We start from the raw sequence: 18,167 nt of genomic DNA, 5'->3' as shown, positions 1-18,167 counted from the left end.
TGTATTCTCAAGGTTTTAAAGACAAAAAATAGTCCTAGACTCTTCCCCTCCTGGTCCCCAAACTGTGGAATAAACTCCCTGTCACTCCCCAGCTTCTGCCGTGGTCTGAGGACTCACCTCTTCAGACTCCACCTTAGCCCATAGTTAGGTAGCATTTCTTTTTTTCTTTTCTTCTGTTTTTAATATAACGTTTTTTACTGAATAGGTGCTTGGTCTACCTATGTTTTTTCTATGCATTGAATTGAATTGAATGAGCCTTTATTGTCTCAGAGGAGAAATTTGTCTTGGGCAATAAGAAAGAAACAGCGTCATACAAAAAATACATATACCGGTATACATATACCTAAAATTCATAAAGCACTTATCATGAACACCCCAGTGTGCAAATATATCAAGAGCCTCCAGTCCAGTATCACAGTATTGCACTCTCCCAGCATATAGGTGTTTCCACTGTTCCCCCCAGTGATTAATTATCTGTTATTGAGTGCTTTGATTGACAGTGGAACAAAGGAGAATTTATATTGATGTATTGATGTTGATGTATTGCTTTATTACCTTGCTTATTGTAAGTCTAGATTACAGTAAGAGCGTCTGCTAAATGCCTAAATTGTACATTTTACCTTATCTGACAGTATATTAATACAATGTTCACACTGTTGTGTAGTGTTAACATTAGTGCTGCGTAGTGGTACCAACCTCATGCTGCAGCAACACCCTGTCGATGAGCAGCGCTCGAATGTGGCGTTTATTCCCATGAAGCTGCAAAAAGGAGGGGAATTCATATTAAAACTATATTCATACAGTATATTAATAGATAATTGCGACCGTCAGGGAGCAGTTTACTATGAAAACCTCCACCGGCCGTCCGTCCGTCCGTCCGTCCGTCCGTCCGTCCGTCCGTCCGTCCGTCCGTCCGTCGGTCACACGTCACACCTTTGCCCTGCTCATATCTCCGCATCAGTATGACATCACACCACATGTGTACACAAACCTTTGTGTACGTTGCTGTGGCAACAGTCTGTTGTTGCTGGTCTGTTAGTGTACGTTAGCAACCACCTTAGCAACCATGGTTTTACCCTAGCAACCAACTGTTTACCCTAGCAACCAACTGTTTACCATAGCAACCATGTTTTTTTTACCCTAGCAACCAACTGTTTACCATAGCAACCAGATACGCAGAGCAGGGATCTCCATATATGGGCATAAACAGGTGACATCACACTGATGTCAGATACTCAGAGCAGGGATTTCTCCATAATATATGGGCATAAAAGGGATTCTGTTAGGGATCTCCATATATGGGCATAAAAGGGATTCTGTTAGGGATCTCCATATATGGGCATACAAGGGATTCTGTTAGGGATCTCCATATATGGGCATAAAAGGGATTCTGTTAGGGATCTCCATATATGGGCATAAAAGGGATTCTGTTAGGGATCTCCATATATGGGCATAAAAGGGATTCTGTTAGGGATCTCCATATATGGGCATAAAAGGGATTCTGTTAGGGATCTCCATATATGGGCATAAAAGGGATTCTGTTAGCTGTTAGTGATCTCCATATATGGGCATAAAAGGGATGCTGTTAGGGATCTCCATATATGGGCATAAAAGGGATTCTGTTAGGGATCTCCATATATGGGCATGAAAGGGATTCTGTTAGGGATCTCCATATATGGGCATAAAAGGGATTGTATCCCAGATGATGCCCTGTTAGGAGATCCACACTAACAGAATCCATATATGGTCCTACCGACAGCTGCTATAAGCCAACCCTGGCGATAAGGTCTGAGTCGAAGAAATGCTTCTTTCCTGGCAAGAACTGCCCCTTTATACTGTAGGGCTCGTTTGTGTATTGTATGACATCACGCCACATCATCGGCTGAGGACTGTGTGATGTCATCATATCTCCATATATGGAGACATAAGTTGCTCATGCCCAAATATGGGCTGGTGAGGTCAGACTTAGTGTGATGCGTAGGTTATCTCCATATATGGAGATTCAACTTCAATGAGTAACCATGGCAAACTGTCAACTGCCCGTATGTCTTGATAATTGGTAAAACAAACTTTTGGCCTATTTGTGGAGATAAGCGACCAACGGTCGCTTATCTCCCGATTAGGGAGTCTTACTGGTGAATCTATGCATTTGTAACTATGTGAGTGCACAAATGTATTTGGTTACATGTTGTAAACTCTACAGAGTTAAACCTGCAATCTCGCGACCCATTACAAATGGGACAATTCAACTCACCCGGTTCTCCATGGACTTCTTGACGAGCGTGAAGCTCTTCCACCGATTGTCAAACTCCTTTCGGTGAGTGCCTCGGAAAAACATGAGGTCACTGATGACCTGTGAGTGGACGTACGGACGGAATGACAGACAGATGCAGCGACAGACAGACAGGCAGACAAACAGACAGACATACAGACAGACAGACAGACAGACGGAAACCGTGACTCATGGATGGTAGATGGACAGTTTGTGGTCTACATGCAAACTAATAGATCACAGTGTCAAACCACCGGCAACCTGCTGTTAGTGCTTTTATAATTGCATTTAGTGCATATGTATCACACCTTTTAACCACATAAATCCTAAAGTAAAATTATTATTTACAATCTTTATTAATTGTGAATATTGCTACAAGCTTGTGACTCGTTATGAATTATAGCAGGGGTCTTCAACAGGGGGTCCGGGACCCCTAGGGGGTCCTCAGACTTACTACAGGGGGTCCTCCAAATCTTTGTGTGATAGAAACTTTTTTGTCCTTGTTTATTAACCACTTGAAGCCTATAGCGTCCATATTCTGAGAACTTTAGCCAAAAATAGCCGATCTACAAGCTCAAGCTTGTTGATCAGCTATTTTCGGCAAAAAACGTTTGGTGTCGAGGGGAAAAAAGAGCACACTAAGTACAGAGTGAAAAGGTTGTGGGGGTCCCTGCTTCATCTCTCTCTTAGCTAAGGGGTCCTTGGCCTGAAAACGTTGAAGACCCCTGAATTATAGGGCTTACTGTAAGTGGTGAACAGTTGTGAAAGAGTTACATAAAGCCTTTTATTAATGCAATAATAGTGATTAAATGCGTGTCTCTCCCCCCCCCGCCCCCATTTCCATATAGGCCTACTATATATATTTGCAAAGGATCTTGGGAAATATGCATTTTATGGGGTGGTGGGGAAGTCATATCGACATGTTGTATGTGACTCACAGTATATTATGTTATCCATTTTGCTGCTGGAGCGCAATCATTCTAGCCTAGTTAGAAAGCAATTTTCCCATGAATACCAAGTGCCTGGCGCTTTTCCTGTACATTCTGTTTTGACAACAGCTTGAATTGCAGGCAGCTGTACAGTACAGTGCAGCAGCAGCTCAAGGTGTTTCAACAAACTGCTTTCCAACGATGAGCATGGAATAGATCAGTGGTTCTCAACATGCAAGCGGCCCCCCAAAAATAATTTGGAAAAAACACTAAGATTGTAATAATAATATATCGTCGTTGTCGGGTGAAAACCTTGTATGTCCAAAACCGTTCGTTTAGCATTTATAATTTTAAAATGATTTAAACTAGTGAAAACAGCCGATCTACAAGCACACAACGCCTTGCACCGCGAGGCGTTGAGTGCTTGTAGATCTGCTGTTTTCACTACTTTTGTGTGACGGCCTTGTGTGATGAAGCAGGGCTTTACTTTGCGAAAGAACGCACAAATTTGAAACTTGGAGATAGGAGGTTTCCACCCGACAACGACGATATATATAAATATTGAAAAAACGATAAAACCTTGAAGAAACACATTTTCATTGTGGTACTGATAAATGAAACGCAGTGAAACACACACTGTGAAAATGAACACGGCCCACCCATCTGACCGGTGGGCCACGAACACTCTAGATATGTTCCAGTGGGCCCTGATCCATAAAACCTCGAGAACAGGAACGTGCACAGAATGTTAGAGAGGCAAATTTCGTCTAATTTCGGTGCTTGAAACCACACTGAACTACGCATAATCAAGTCAATACTGCAGATGTGGTGTATAACGGCATGGATTTCTACACACAGAGGGCAATTCTTTCAACATAAGGTACTGCATTCAAGTTCAGGTGAGCTTGCCTTCTGTATGGCATGGAAAGGGGAATTTGAGTTTCTCAAAAAGTGAAACAATAAAAATATACAGTAGGTAAATACAAAGAAGGATCAGGGGAGGGTAAGGCTGGGCTAGGTTTGTTATTGCCAGTTGCGAACGCCTGCCGCCTGTAAGTGGTTTTTCAGGGCGATTTTAAAGGATGCTAGGGAACCACACTGCTTTAAGGCCTTCGGTAAGGCGTTCTACATTTTGGTGGCATAGCAGAAGAACGAGTTTGACCCTTTGTTTGAGTTGACTCTGGGTTGAACGTGATCTGTTGCGCTGCCTCTGGTGTTGTAATTGTGGACATCCATAACGTTTATAAAGTATTTCGACAGGTACATGGTTATCTTAGTGGTGTAGAGTATCTTGTACTCCAGGCCCATTGCAAGTTGCTGTACTCTGTCATCTACTCTGAGCCACCCCATGAGTAGCGGTGAGGTGAGTCTGATAGGGAAGGTTAAGCAGGACCCTAATTAGTTTGTTTTGGGCTGTTTGGAGCTTAGTTTTCAGGGCTTGTGGGGCGTCACGATACCATACGTGGACTCCGTAGTCAAAGAGGGGCTGAATTATTGCACCAGCTATGGTCTTCAGTGTGTTGAAGTTGAAGTCGGGGCGATCCTCTGTAGGTAACGAGTTTGTTGGTTGATTTTAGTTATTACCTTTGAAGTCATCTTTTCGCTGGAAAGATTAGCTTCAAGGATACATCTTAAGTAGGAGACACTTTGATTTTTTAGTGAAGTTATCGACCTTTTTGAGGTTATGATTTGATCCAAAGAGGATGGATTCAGTTTTTCCATGGTGAATTGATAATTTGTTGCCATTAAACCATGTGCAGATCTTACTTAGTTCAGAGTTGAGTGTCTTTTCAACCTGCAAGTGTTCCTTGCTGGAGACTAGGAGAGCTGAGTCATCCTGCAACAGGAACAGGTTGCAGTCGCAAGCGGATGCCATGTCGTTTACATATATTAGGAACAACAGAGGCCCCAGTGCTCTACGGAAGGGCCAGAGTTTGTCGTTCGTTGACAACAAGCTAATGCCCTGTAACTTGGCAGGAATACCAAGCCAGAGCAACAACAATACGCTTGTATCTCTTGGGGGAAAATAAAAGCATTTAATACATTGCAGGTCTTGCTGTTTAGCTTGCTTAAAGAGGGCAAGTGCAGAGCACACAGGGTCTGACTGACAAGTCAAATCATGTTTGTGTGGCTGACCTCACAATTCAACTGGGCTTAGTGAGAACACCCCTTGGTTGTAGCATCCTCTGCCCCCCCGCCCTCCCCCCCCCCCCCCAACCCCCTCCTTTCTCTGTGAATATGCCTTTTGCCTCTACTGGAGCTTTGTATTACAATGGACGGACCACAATGGAAACTAGCCCCCCGTGGCTTTTTGTAATATCCTTTTTAGCAAAGCATTTTACTGTACTAGATGTACAAACAAACTTGTTAATGAAGTATTCAATCAATCAATCAATCAATCAACCAATCAACCAATCAATCAATCAATCAATCAATCAATCAATCAAAAAAGCCATTCAAAAGTCAAACCAAACAGGGACAGAGAAGGGTATTAAAAGAGGATGCAGCAATGCCTCTTTTCAATCTCTCTCTCAGGAAATTGCGGCTACCTTTTTGCAGGTGGACTTGGTCTAAAATTGCTCAGTGTGCCAGACACAATGAATCACAAATATTGATTGCGGGGGGAGGGGGGGGGGGGGGCTGCACAAAATTGGAACGGTGGAACTGTACCCGCGTTCCCCCTGTGGCTTGCATTCTGGTGACCCCTGGTAGATGACTGACTCTAGCGTTACGTGGGTTCTTTGATGGCGGTTGAAGTGTTTTAATCTAATATAAGCAGCGGTGTTGCAGGGAGCCCGAGTGTGTAATTTCTTATCGACGGAACATTTGGGGAAGTGATCAATGTGGATCCAGAGGACAGAGAATAAACAGGGAAACAAGACCAGGCGAGCCGATAGTAAAAAAAAAAAAAGTGGATAAGTCTGGGGCCGCTGGCAACTTTCTGTTACACAAATTATTAAAAACATAATGATGGAAAGAAATGTACACGTCATTATTCACCATTTTGTGCTTCATTAACCGACGAACAACATTAATCCACCACAATGACATTCATGACAGTCATGAGGAGGATCTCTGACGTCATTATTGATGAAGATGTCAGTAAGCAGGACGTTCTGCAGCTATTTCTCAGAATGTTTTCTTTTTCTTTTTGGGCACACACTCTTTTCAGGTCTGCGGCCAAATAGGCCTGTTACATATCAATCTGGGGGTACTGCTCTACAGACAAACAGACACACACACACACACATATACACACCGAGAGAGTGTGCGTGTGGTGCGAAAAGAAACACAGACCTTTATGATGACAAACAGTGACTTGGTGTCGTCCTCTGAATGGTCCAGAATGTGATCTGATTGTCAAAGAAGCACAACAACACAGCATTTATATACAGTATGCATATAAACATGAGTCTGTATGCACTACAAAGGCCCCATGCACACACACACGCAGGCACGCACACACACGCATGCACACACACACACACACACACACATACACACACAAGAGAGAGCGAGAGAGAGCTGTGAGGAGCGTCAGAACTTGAAGTGTGAAGGTTTGGACAGACTCGCGTAACAGTATTTATATAGGTCTTTGTTGTTGAGTGGAAACCTTGTATGTCCAAAACTGTTACTTTTTTTAGGAAAACTCCTTGTGTTCTGATGGATCCAATGTCGTTATCATTTAGTCACAAGCACTTGTTAGTACTTTTCATTGATTTAATATTTATAACCCCGCACAAAAGATACACTGAACGACTCGACTCCAGATGATCCTGATGTTACTGCAATTAATCCACACCACTAAAATTACATTACCTTCATCTGGGTTTGGGAGCCAGATTAACAGGTAGGTTACTTTACTGTCACTGTCTGTAATAATGTTAAGTTAGTAAATTGAACTTCAATTTACTAACTTAACATTATTGCAGAAAGTGACAGTAAAGTAAAGTAAATTGAGCGGCTGTGGCTCAGGAGGTAGAACAGGTCGTCCAATGACCTGGCTTCTCCTGTCCTCATGTCAATGTGTCCTTTAAGGCAAGACACTGAGCCCCACATTGCCTCCATTGAATCGGTCGGCGTTAGCTTTCCACCACTGGTGTGTGAATGTGGGAAGTGAGGATGCTGGCGTTGACTGTTAACATTGTGAAGTGCTTTGAGCACATGGAAAAGCGCTATAAAATGCAATTCAGTAGAATACCTACGGTATATCATGCCTTTCAAATAGTGGCATGGAATTTAGGAAATGTTATTTGTACTTTTTTGTATTTGTAGGGCTGCCACGCCGATTCTTCCAAACATTTACAGTTACTGCACATTAGGTTTCGGGTGGGGGGTCCCCATTCACACACTCTGCCTCCTGGCATGGCTTTATGACTTATTGTTCCCTCACTGATGGAGATGCAAGGTTTCTGCCCGACGTTTGACAACAGTATACAGTATGAATATAAACATGTTTGTGCACTACAGTGGGACTACACACACACACACGCACGCGCGTGCGCACACACACACACACACACACACACACACACACACACACACACACACACACACACACACACACACACACACACACACACACACACACACACACACACACACACACACTGAGCTGAGAGGAGCGGTGTCAGAAGTGTGATGGTTGGGACAGACTCACGTAGCAGCAGTCTCATGGTTTGGCAGATGGATGCTCTGTAGTTCTCCCTGGAATCATCTGGAGGGGAGGAGACACACACACACACACACACACACACACACACACACACACACACACACACACACACACACACACACACACACACACACACACACACACACACACACACACACACACACACAGACACACACACACACACACACACACACACACACACACACACGCACACACACACACACACACACACACACACAATGGAGACAGAATGCAGGATGAGCACTAGCAATGTGTGTGTGTGTGTGTGTGTGTGTGTGTGTGTGTGTGTGTGTGTGTGTGCGTGTGTGTGCGTGCGTGCGTGCGTGTGTGTGTGCGTGTGTTTGTGTGTGTGTGTGTGCGCGCGCAACTGTGTTTGTTTGTGTGCGTGTGGGTGCATCTCTGCATGCATATGCGTGTGTGTATGTGCGGGATGTGTGTGTGTGTGTGTGTGTGTGTGCATGTGTGTGTGTGTGTGTGTGTGTGTGTGTGTGTGCTTGGAAGTTTAGTATTTACCGTAGTCGATGCCGATGTAGAGGTTCATTTCTCCCAGGTTCACCATGGATGGAACCCTGAAACAAACACAGAATGTGAGAAGACTGCATACTGAGTGTGTGTGTGTGTGTGTGTGTGTGTGTGTGTGTGTGTGTGTGTGTGTGTGTGTGTGTGTGTGTGTGTGTGTGTGTGTGTGTGTGTGTGACTCACAGGTCAGGTACGTGTGGTCCATTTAAAGGGGGCAGCATGCTCCCGGCTCCCAGAAGGCAGTGCTGCACTATGGCTAGACTCTGCAAGAGCTCCTCCCTGTGGACCCAGTCATATATCACAGTCAATTCACACCAATGTGTGTGTGTGTGCGTGCCTGTGTGCGTGCCTGTGTGTGTGTGTGTGTGTGTGTGTGTGTGTGTGTGTGTGTGTGTGTGTGTGTGTGTGTGTGTGTGTGTGTGCGAGCGCGCGCGCGCGTGCGTGCATGTGTTAATGACTGTACATGGTTTGGTTACAATAACAATTTGGACACTACCAAAATTGCAAGTGTCCATCATGAGCGAGAGAAAAGTATGAACCACTTGAACCATATAGCGCCCCTATTCTGGGGGGGAACAATTGCCAAAAATAGCCGATCTACAAGCTTTCAATGTGTTGCAATGTGACATAGACAGTAGGTCGCCCATTTTTGGCAAAGAGATCTGGTGTAGACAGAAACCAAAGCAGACCAAGTACAGATCCAACTCCATTTTACTAAGTATTGGTTAATTAATTTAAATGGTTTGGTTATAATAACATTGTGCACACCCAATCAGATTCCAATTGTCAGTTACAAAAAAAAGAAAAAAGAAAGAAAAAAACATCAGTTGACCTGCTCATTGGCTGTTCTCCGGAAACGTGCTCTTTGATTCGCTGGAGTTCGGGTCGCAGGAGGCGGTCGAGCAGCTGAAAGACAAAGTCCTCTTCTTCCCGACTGGGGACGTGCCAACACACCCCCAACGCCTGCACGTCCCCCGCCTTGCCCCAGTCCTGGACACGACACACGCACGCGCGCGCGCACACACACACACACACACACACACACACACACACACACACACACACACACACACACACACACACACACACACACACACACACACACACACACACACACACACACACACACACACACACACACACACACACACACACACACACACACACACACACACACACACACACACACAGCATCAGATTAGAATCACAATCGACTTTCACCTCTGCAATGGACGCGAAAGGCACCAGTGGGGTGTCACGATACACTCATTTCACGATACCATATACAGTGTATATATATTTTTTGAGACTTCACAGAATGGATGTGTGACGTTAAAGTTTCCAACAAACTCCATCTCCATTCCCAACACTGTCAGGGAATCCCGGCAGAGAGAAGATTTTGTTCGCCAGCACAGTTCATCATTGAACATAATCTTACAATAAATGCGAGAAGTCTCTGTGAGTCTGTCTGTCTGTCTGTAAACCGCATATCTCGAGAACCGTTCGTCCCACCGGCTTCAGATTCGGCACCCGCGTTCCCCGCCGCGGAGTGCAGTGCCGGGCCTCGGCCCGACCCGATGCGCGGTTTTCCCGAACCGGCACGGAATCTCCGTATGCGGAGATGATTGTTGACATCAGGCTGTTTCTGAGGAAACCGGCGCAAGCGCTGACTCATTGTGACATCACATCATAAAAGACTCTGACATCACATACGCCACATGAGTCAACAAAAAATGCCATGGTTACGTATTGAATGTCATCAGTATGACGTGTTCTGATGTTCATATATGGGCTTAAATGGACACAGGCAAACATATGGCCTGTGTCCATATATGACAACAGGTATAATGAGGTTTGCATTAAAGGGGGAACCGGCACTGTGTCTGCAACACAGTCGGAGGCACAGACAGATACAGACATCTCCATAATGGGAATAAAGGGACACAGACAAACAGATACAGAGATCTCCATATATGGGCATAAAATGGATGCAGACAGACAGATACAGATATCAGGCAAACATATGGTCAAAACTGGTCTTATGACAACAGGTATAATGGGGTTTGGATTAAAGGGTAGGGCATTCACAGAGATCTCCATGTACTGTATGGGCATAAAATGGATGCCCGTATGCGGAGCTGATGTCTGACATCAGAGTTTTCCGGAACCAGCACTGTGTCTGCAGAGATCTCCATATATGGGCATAAGTGGACACAGGCAAACAGATGGTCAAAACGGGTCCTATGACAACAGGTATAATGGGGTTTGCATTAAAGGGTGGGGCATTCATTCCCTATTTCAAATTCGGCACGCGTGTTCCTTGCCGCAGCAGGTAGTGCAGTGCCCGGCGTCGACCCGACCCGATACGCGATTTTCCGGAACAGGCACGAAAGGTTCGGATTCTGATGTCTAACATCAGGGTTTTCCGGAACCGGCACTGTGTCTGCAGAGATCTCCATATATGAGCATAAAATTTACGCAGAATTAAACTGTTGATCGAGTTTTATTTTCGCATTCTCTATGTGTATTAATTAATTAATCACAATCACACAACAAATGTCTCCAATAAGACGCAGTTTAGTATGTGAAACGGCACATGCTGACTCCGTCCGTCTGGACTGTACAAGGACATGAGTGTGGTGCACCCCACTCTGCTGAGCTGAGTGGATCCACTGGAGAGCCAGCAGGTACCAGAGCTGCTGAGGAGGTTGGGGGTCCACAAGCTGCAGCCCCAGCAGCTTCTGGAGCAACACATCTACCCTGGAACTGGGGCCTTTTCCACCGCGGTTCGCCTATGGGAGGGCAACTTTCTTGGAACCTTGGTTTGTTCTTGCGAACTGGCCGTGAACCAACTTTTACGGTTCGGAACCAACTCGGTTCTCGTGGAAAAGCTCACCCCTGGTTCATCCCATAGGCGGGAGAAAGAACCCGAAGCGGTTCTTTTCTGGTGGAAAAGGAATAGAAGGAACGGCAGCTGGAAGGTAACATGATTTAATTTGAATGAGAATGGGAATCCACATATCCCTCACGAATTCTTTCGTGATGGTCCAGACCCCACTTTGGGAACCACTGCCACGGCGTTAAAAATTATGTATTTTGATTGTCTTAAGTACCAGCTCTTATGCCTTTACTTAAAGGCCTGTCCATAATGTCTCTGACCACCAAACTTTTCGTCTGAGAGTTCCGACGTTTCAACGTGCGGCTTTCCGAACTTTAATTCGGGGTAATGCTTTTCAGAAGATGCGAGTGACGTCATTTTGTAGTTCAACCGGACCTTTCAGACGAAAAGTTTGGTGGTCGGAGACAGTATGGACAGGCCTTTATGTTAAGTCATAAGAGCTGGTACTTAAGACAATCAAAATAGAGCCCTAATGTTTTAATTTTTTATTTTTTAAATAACAGTGTTAATATTGTTGACTAAGACTAAGAAAAACCAAGCTTTTTGATATATAGTCCTAAGAATAAGACAATAAGACAATTTCAGAAGACTAAATGTGTGTTATTCAAAAGACTACTAAGACGAAATCAGATCACTGGTGGTCGAGGCGATCAACTATGGTAGTCGATGACATCCCCGGACCGACTGCTGACAGCTGAGCCCTCAGCATTTAGATTCTTTAGATTTTTTTCTTCCTTTTTTAGCTTTGCCTATGTTATGTGATTAAACGTGCGTTGCCTTTCTACTGTTCCAAGAAAGTCATGTGTCTACTGTGCTGTGTTCAGTCTGTGTGTGAGAGGACGTGAGTGACTCTTCTTCTTGTTCGTCCATCAGGGTTGATGAAGACCATGGCACATCTCAATTTGTAGGCTTTTGGCGGGTGCGCAGATGACTAAAAAGACCAATTTGAGCGTGGAATTCCCTCTGACACACAGGACAGGTCAGAGAGGATGCAGAGCCCTGAGGATCAGGTTTTTATTTTTTGAGATCTTTTTCTTTTTTTTTTGCTGCTGTGAGCTCCTTTGTAGCCATTATTCTGCTCTGGAGGAATGCTTCCTGATTGGGTTCACAACCCAAGAAGTTCATTAGCATCTCGTCGGCGTCCTTAGAACCACCAGGCTTCAGGATGCAGTTTCTGTAGTCCAAACCCACCTTGGGGTTCATGATTCCTTCCTGCTTGAAACGGCTGTAGAACATGTCCATGGAGAACACCTCACCCCATAGGTAGCGATAGCGGTGTGCATCATAGTAATTCATGTTCCTGATTACCTCATGATAAGCAGGATCTCCTAAAATCTTACAATTGTACAAATCAGGCTGGGTGTAAAGAGTCTGGTCAAATTTATCCCGGGATATCGTATAATCCAGGTTTTGTACTGTGAAGCGAGACTTGATGAGTTTGTCCAACAGGTCGTCAGGAATCGAAGCTCCCGTCTTGTAATGTTTGGATATTCTCTTGAGGGGTTCCTTCTCCCAAGCCCAGTTCTCCAACATCTGAGATGGAGCCTCGATAAAGTCCCACTCCACGTTGAATGCACTGAAAATTGCGTAGTCAGTCTGAGCACAGAGTAAGTGCACAATATGACCAAACTCATGGAAGTACGTCGTTACATCGCCATGCTGCAGGAGGGAAGGGTCTGCAGGAGGGAAGGGTCTGTTAAAGTTGGCCACCAAGGCAGCAACGGCCATCTGTCTGCTCCCATCAGGCAGCAGACAGCTGGGCTGCAGAGGGTAGCAAAATTCCCTATAAGGATGGCCCTTTCCCTCTCTGGAGAACAGGTCCAGGTAGAGCTGTCCGATTATCTGCCCGGAGGAGCTGTCGGTGACACGGTACAGAGTGACATCAGGATGCCATGCGGGGGCGCCGTGTATCAGGCCGAACGACAGGCCCAGCAGCTCCTGGCAGATGTCCAGCAAACCCTGGGTCACAACCTCCACTGGAAAATACTCCTTTAACTGCCATGGACGGATCGCATGCTGTATTGTATTGTGTAGGTTTAGCGGCTTCAGCTTAAGGGCCAGCGTCTCAAGGAAGATGGAGACCGTATTGGCAGACTTAGCCATGTTCTTCTGCAGGGCAAAGTCAGCATAGGTTTTGAAGCCCAGCAAAGCACTCTTCTGAGCGCGTAGCTCCACCAACTCCACTAAGATGGAAGACTTCCCTTCCCCAATACATTGTAACCCTATTAACTTGTTATTAATGCATTTTAGCTTGTTTTGTTGCTTTTGGGGGAGATGTAGTCCTCTTCTTCTTGCCTCCATGTTAGTCTCCATATATGTCTTTATGTATGCCTCTGTAGTAAGACTGTCTGCATCCACCTTCATGCGCTTCATCTTGTCTTGTATCTCTTTGATACTTTCCCCGAGCAGTCTCTCCACGTATCGTTTATCCTCTGTAGCAAGACCGTCTTCGTCCACCTTCATCCCCAGAGCTACTATCCTCTGGTAGACGTCTTTTCTCATGCTGAAGTCCTCGTCAAACTCAGACAGCTTCTTATATGCATCTGTGCTGGCGGTCCTCACGGCCTGCCTGGGAGCCACAGACATGGGGAAGATCAACATGTTCTTCTGGACAGTGTACTCTGCTTCCACGGTGGCCAGGGCCTTCATGGTGTTGTCAAAGGTGACACTGTCGAGGCCAAGGGAACCCACTGCATCGTACACCTTCCTGGTCTTAGCTACGAGCTCGTCAGACATCTGCTGGAACTGTTCAGGGCTCAGATCCCAGCGCAGGCGGTTCTCATCGCAAACGCGAGGAAGGCTGCTGAAATCCATCTCTCCTGCAGGTCTCGTGTTAGTGGAAATCAATCACCGTTTGAGCTCTCTGTGAGTGACAGAGAGAGCCGTAGCTATGCTGTCATGGTCAGCTGTGAAGGTTTACCTTGGCTGATCATCGTATTTTGAGGTTTTCCCTTCTTATAAGATTTTACTGTGATGTTAATAAAACTTTATTTGTATAGCACCTTTCATGACATGAAATGCAGCTCAAAGCGCTTTACAGAGCAGAAAATGAAGCACAAGTGCTTAACAGAGAAACAGTAAAATAAAATAAAAAAATACAGAATAAAAAGAAATAATTAAAATTATTACAATTAAGCAGAGAAATAACAATTTCAGAACAGTGCGGACGTCAATTGGCAGCACAGGGATTTAAAAATTTAGCTAAAAGCAAGAGTAAAGAAATAGGTCTTGAGCTGTGCTTTAAAGCTATCCACAGAGGCTGCCTGTCTTAGGTGTAGTGGGAGTTTATTCCAAGCTGTCGGTCCGTAGAAGCAGAAAGCTAAGATTTTACTGTGATGTTGGCATGACTGAACAGCCGGACAAGCTCCATATATGGGCACAAAAAGGTACTGACACATACAGACATCTCCATATGGGCATGAAAGGGACAAGGACTGGCCGATACAGAGATCTCTGTATAGGCGCATATCAGTCATATCAGCAGTGTGCCTCTGAGGTCACGCACACTGGGAAAGGGAGTCTGGGTGATATTATGTCCTGATGTGAAAATCAATAAGAAGACAAAAAAAAGCTTTTGTACCGGTAAATGTGGACAGTAGAGGTCTTCGGACCTGCCCGAGATCCGAAATTACCCGCGATCCGAACCGCCCCGAGCCGGGTAACGGGGCCGTTTTCGAGCTTTTACCGCGGGGCGGGCCGGGGCCGGGGCCGTCTGCCCCGGTTCCCCGGGTATCTCCTGTTACCCGAGTGGAGCCGAGACAGGCCGAGATTGAAGTGAAAGCGAACGCAACAACTGCACCAAATAGATAACGCCACACGATGGCACTAAAAATGCAGCATAATCTGTTGCATTGGTTGTGAGAACTGAGAAGTATAACTCACTCAGTCACAACAACACTGACTGTATCAGTTGGATTGTTATTATTATCAAAGATATTAACGTAACGTTTTGGTTAACGGTTTACAATGGAGTTGTCATTGCGTGTTGTCATGCTCTGCAGAGCAAAATGGACACTCAAAGCAGAAAGATATAATGAACAACACATGCGACAGAAAACGATAGCATTAGCATTGGCTAGCCAAAGAAGAAGGAATAAAAACATGGATTTATTTGTATTTACAAACTGTCCGCATTGACTTACAGGTCTGGGAAAAGATCATCTTTTGGCGAGAGGCACAGCGCCGCTGACAGCAACAGCAGCACCGTGGCGACGTTAGGTAAGAAATATGTCTGATACAACTCTTAATATAATAACGTTGGCATTCTTTCATTTCGGGGCGACAGGTTCGGGTCTCGGATCTCCCGTTCTGCTCGGGTTTCGGATCCAATTTTTCTAATAACAGGCGGGGCCGTTCGGATCGGATCCATCACGTCTCGGGGCTGATCGGGTAACGGTTCTCAAATTCCAAATGATAGACGGGGCCATATGGGTCCGGGTCCATTTCCCCCGGGTCCTTTTGGGTTCGGGTAGTTCAAATTGGACCCGTGAAGACCTCTAGTGGACAGTCAAATATTCTATTTGCATGTGGTTTGCATCATGATTCAAATTGATTAAATGATTAAAATGTTCATGTGCTACCTTGACTGTCAAGAAAATAAATACATGCCACGTCATGTCAGAAATGTTGCCGACCCCTGCCAGTGGCTTTCACAGACAGCTCAGCTGTTTAACCGAACTCTCTCTCTGTGTGTGTGTGTGTGTGTGTGTGTGTGTGTGTGTGTGTGTGTGTGTGCACACACCACTGATTCTGTTATCACACACACACACACACACACACACACACACACACACACACACACACACACACACACACAAGCACAAATAAAATCTCATGACTGAAGAAAATTCGAAATTAATGGGTTCAGGTTTTTTTTCTTTTTTTTTACACGAAAAATAATTATCAGAATGTGATAGGCCTATTCAGAATATCACACAGTAGTAGAGATAGCCAAATACTAAATAAGTTAGGCCTACCGGTAAACACTAACAGTGGTGACCGTTAAAGTAGTTATAAAATGCGCCAGAACAGCATGGAGCGATCAAGGACCGTCCTCCGCTCCAATTCCGCTCCTGTTGGGGCCACGAACCAGCCTCGCTGACACACGCTTGATCACAGAGCACTCTGAGCTGGGCAGAGACTGACTTGTTTGTGCTCCGAACAGCGAACACCCATCCACGCACCCAAAGATTAAACAGCCTTTCTCCTAAGCATGAGCAAAGATGGATGTCATTGCAAACCCCTAAAGGATCTATAAGCGATTTCTGGTCAACAGCTCAACATTTTCTCCGATTGGATTAAACTTTCCAAGTGTTAGCCTACGTGTTAATGCGGTCACGCATCAACGCGTTTTCAATGGATAAAACAGGGCATTTAACACATTTCCTACACTGTTTTAGCTGGTTAAAGGTACAGTACGTTCGATGGTTCGATGGTCCGATTGTTTCGTTTTTATTCAATTAATTAAAAATCGAAGGTTCGATGGTCCGTTCGGAAAATCCCCCCCGAAGTTCGAATCCCTAAAACAGGGCTAGATTACAGCCCTACTAAACAATTAACACAACATGTAAAATGATGAATTATTTGCTAATATTTGTTTAGTAATATTGTCCCTGCTGCTCTACGTACTGCCAACCAGGTGAATAAATCACAGACTGAGGCTTAAGGCTGTTGCTTTTATGAAATATCCGAGACCATTAGGGTTTCATGGAAAAATGCTTCTAAATGTAAAGCTAGTTTTGACCACTTAAATGTAAAGCTAGTTTGACCAACATTTTCATAGAAAACAGCCTATCTGCATTGAGAGCTTGTAGATGGGCTATTTTCTGCATTCCGTGTTCTGGAACATGTTTTTTTTTTTCATCACACTGTCCGAGAATGCATGTGGACTGACTGACTTCACGTCTGCTATGCAATTGCAATACGGTTGGTTCTCAAACGTTTCACTCTCAGAGTAAGCATCTCTTAGGGTCCATTTGGAACCGCCTATAGAAATCGTTAACCCATTTAGACCGGGAACTGTACGTAACTATAGCTTTCAATCTGGGAACCCATTTTCAGGGTTTGTTGTTGCTATGCACAGTAGGCTATATAGCAACATATATTTTTTGTTATTTTTTAATACAAATTTGATGTTTTTCAGAAAACTTATGTCAGGATTTAAGTCGGCCTCAGGTCTAAATGGGAACAGTGAAGGGACAGGACCATTAAGAGGGACTCGTTAAGGAACCGGAATCATAAAAATCCTAAAGGATCCATTCACAACCCTATGTGGGTGTCATCAGGGGCGTCACACCAAATTCTGGGCCCTGGGTACAAGGATTCACTGAGGGCCCCCCATGAATGTTAACTATTGAAAAATAGCAGATATACAAGCTCACAGCGCGGCACCGAGTACCGGCCGCGCTGCGAGCTTGTAGATCTGCTATTTTTGAAAAATCGTGAAAATGTGTGCCAAGAAACCTATGTTTCCATGTCAGTGATGCTCAAACTTTTTCATGTGAAGGACCCCCCCCCCCCCATCTCAAAATATTTAGTTCCAGGGACCCCCCAGAAGCAAAATTTGAGTTACAAATGTTCACTTAAAAAATACATATATTCAAAGATTTGCGCACATTTTCACGACTTTTTCAAAAATAGCAGATCTACAAGCTCGCAGCGCGGCACTCGGTGCCGCGCTGTGAGCTTGTATATCTGCTATTTTTCAATAGCTAAAGTTACTAGGGCCCCTCCACCACCTTGGGCCCCAGTAACTCAGTCCCACTTTCATACCCCTTGTGACGCCCCTGGGTGTCATATCAGACGATGCGGTGGGGCTCATATATACGTACCCGTATGGGCAGGTCGGTGTGG

General features: G+C 44.9%; 2 protein-coding genes across 2 annotated transcripts in view; both read right to left on the bottom strand.

The window, feature by feature from the left end:
- The window catches only part of psme4b (proteasome activator subunit 4b), a gene marked incomplete at both ends in the record, with an annotated part of 85,824 nt that overhangs the window by 28,305 nt on the left and 39,352 nt on the right, over positions 1-18,167 (bottom strand). Inside the window, 8 exons of the mRNA XM_080747308.1 lie at positions 697-759; positions 2,255-2,353; positions 6,499-6,554; positions 7,862-7,918; positions 8,411-8,466; positions 8,600-8,695; positions 9,249-9,406; positions 18,146-18,167. The exon at positions 18,146-18,167 is cut by the window's right edge and continues 182 nt beyond it. Coding sequence (XP_080603434.1) covers positions 697-759; positions 2,255-2,353; positions 6,499-6,554; positions 7,862-7,918; positions 8,411-8,466; positions 8,600-8,695; positions 9,249-9,406; positions 18,146-18,167 — 607 coding nt within the window. The remainder of the gene's footprint in view (positions 1-696; positions 760-2,254; positions 2,354-6,498; positions 6,555-7,861; positions 7,919-8,410; positions 8,467-8,599; positions 8,696-9,248; positions 9,407-18,145) is intronic.
- Positions 12,330-14,129, bottom strand: LOC308303764 (thimet oligopeptidase-like; the record flags this gene model as incomplete). Its single annotated transcript, XM_080748259.1, has 1 exon — positions 12,330-14,129. The coding sequence occupies one exon, from the start codon at positions 14,127-14,129 to the stop codon at positions 12,330-12,332; it is 1,800 nt and encodes a 599-aa protein (XP_080604385.1).

The sequence above is a fragment of the Nannobrachium achirus genome (genome assembly GCF_963921795.1).
Source record: "Nannobrachium achirus genome assembly, chromosome: 18".
In the NCBI taxonomy this organism is placed as follows: Eukaryota; Metazoa; Chordata; class Actinopteri; order Myctophiformes; family Myctophidae; genus Nannobrachium; species Nannobrachium achirus.
The sequence above is the reverse complement of the archived record's forward strand: the minus strand, read 5'-3'. Positions and strand labels throughout refer to the sequence as shown.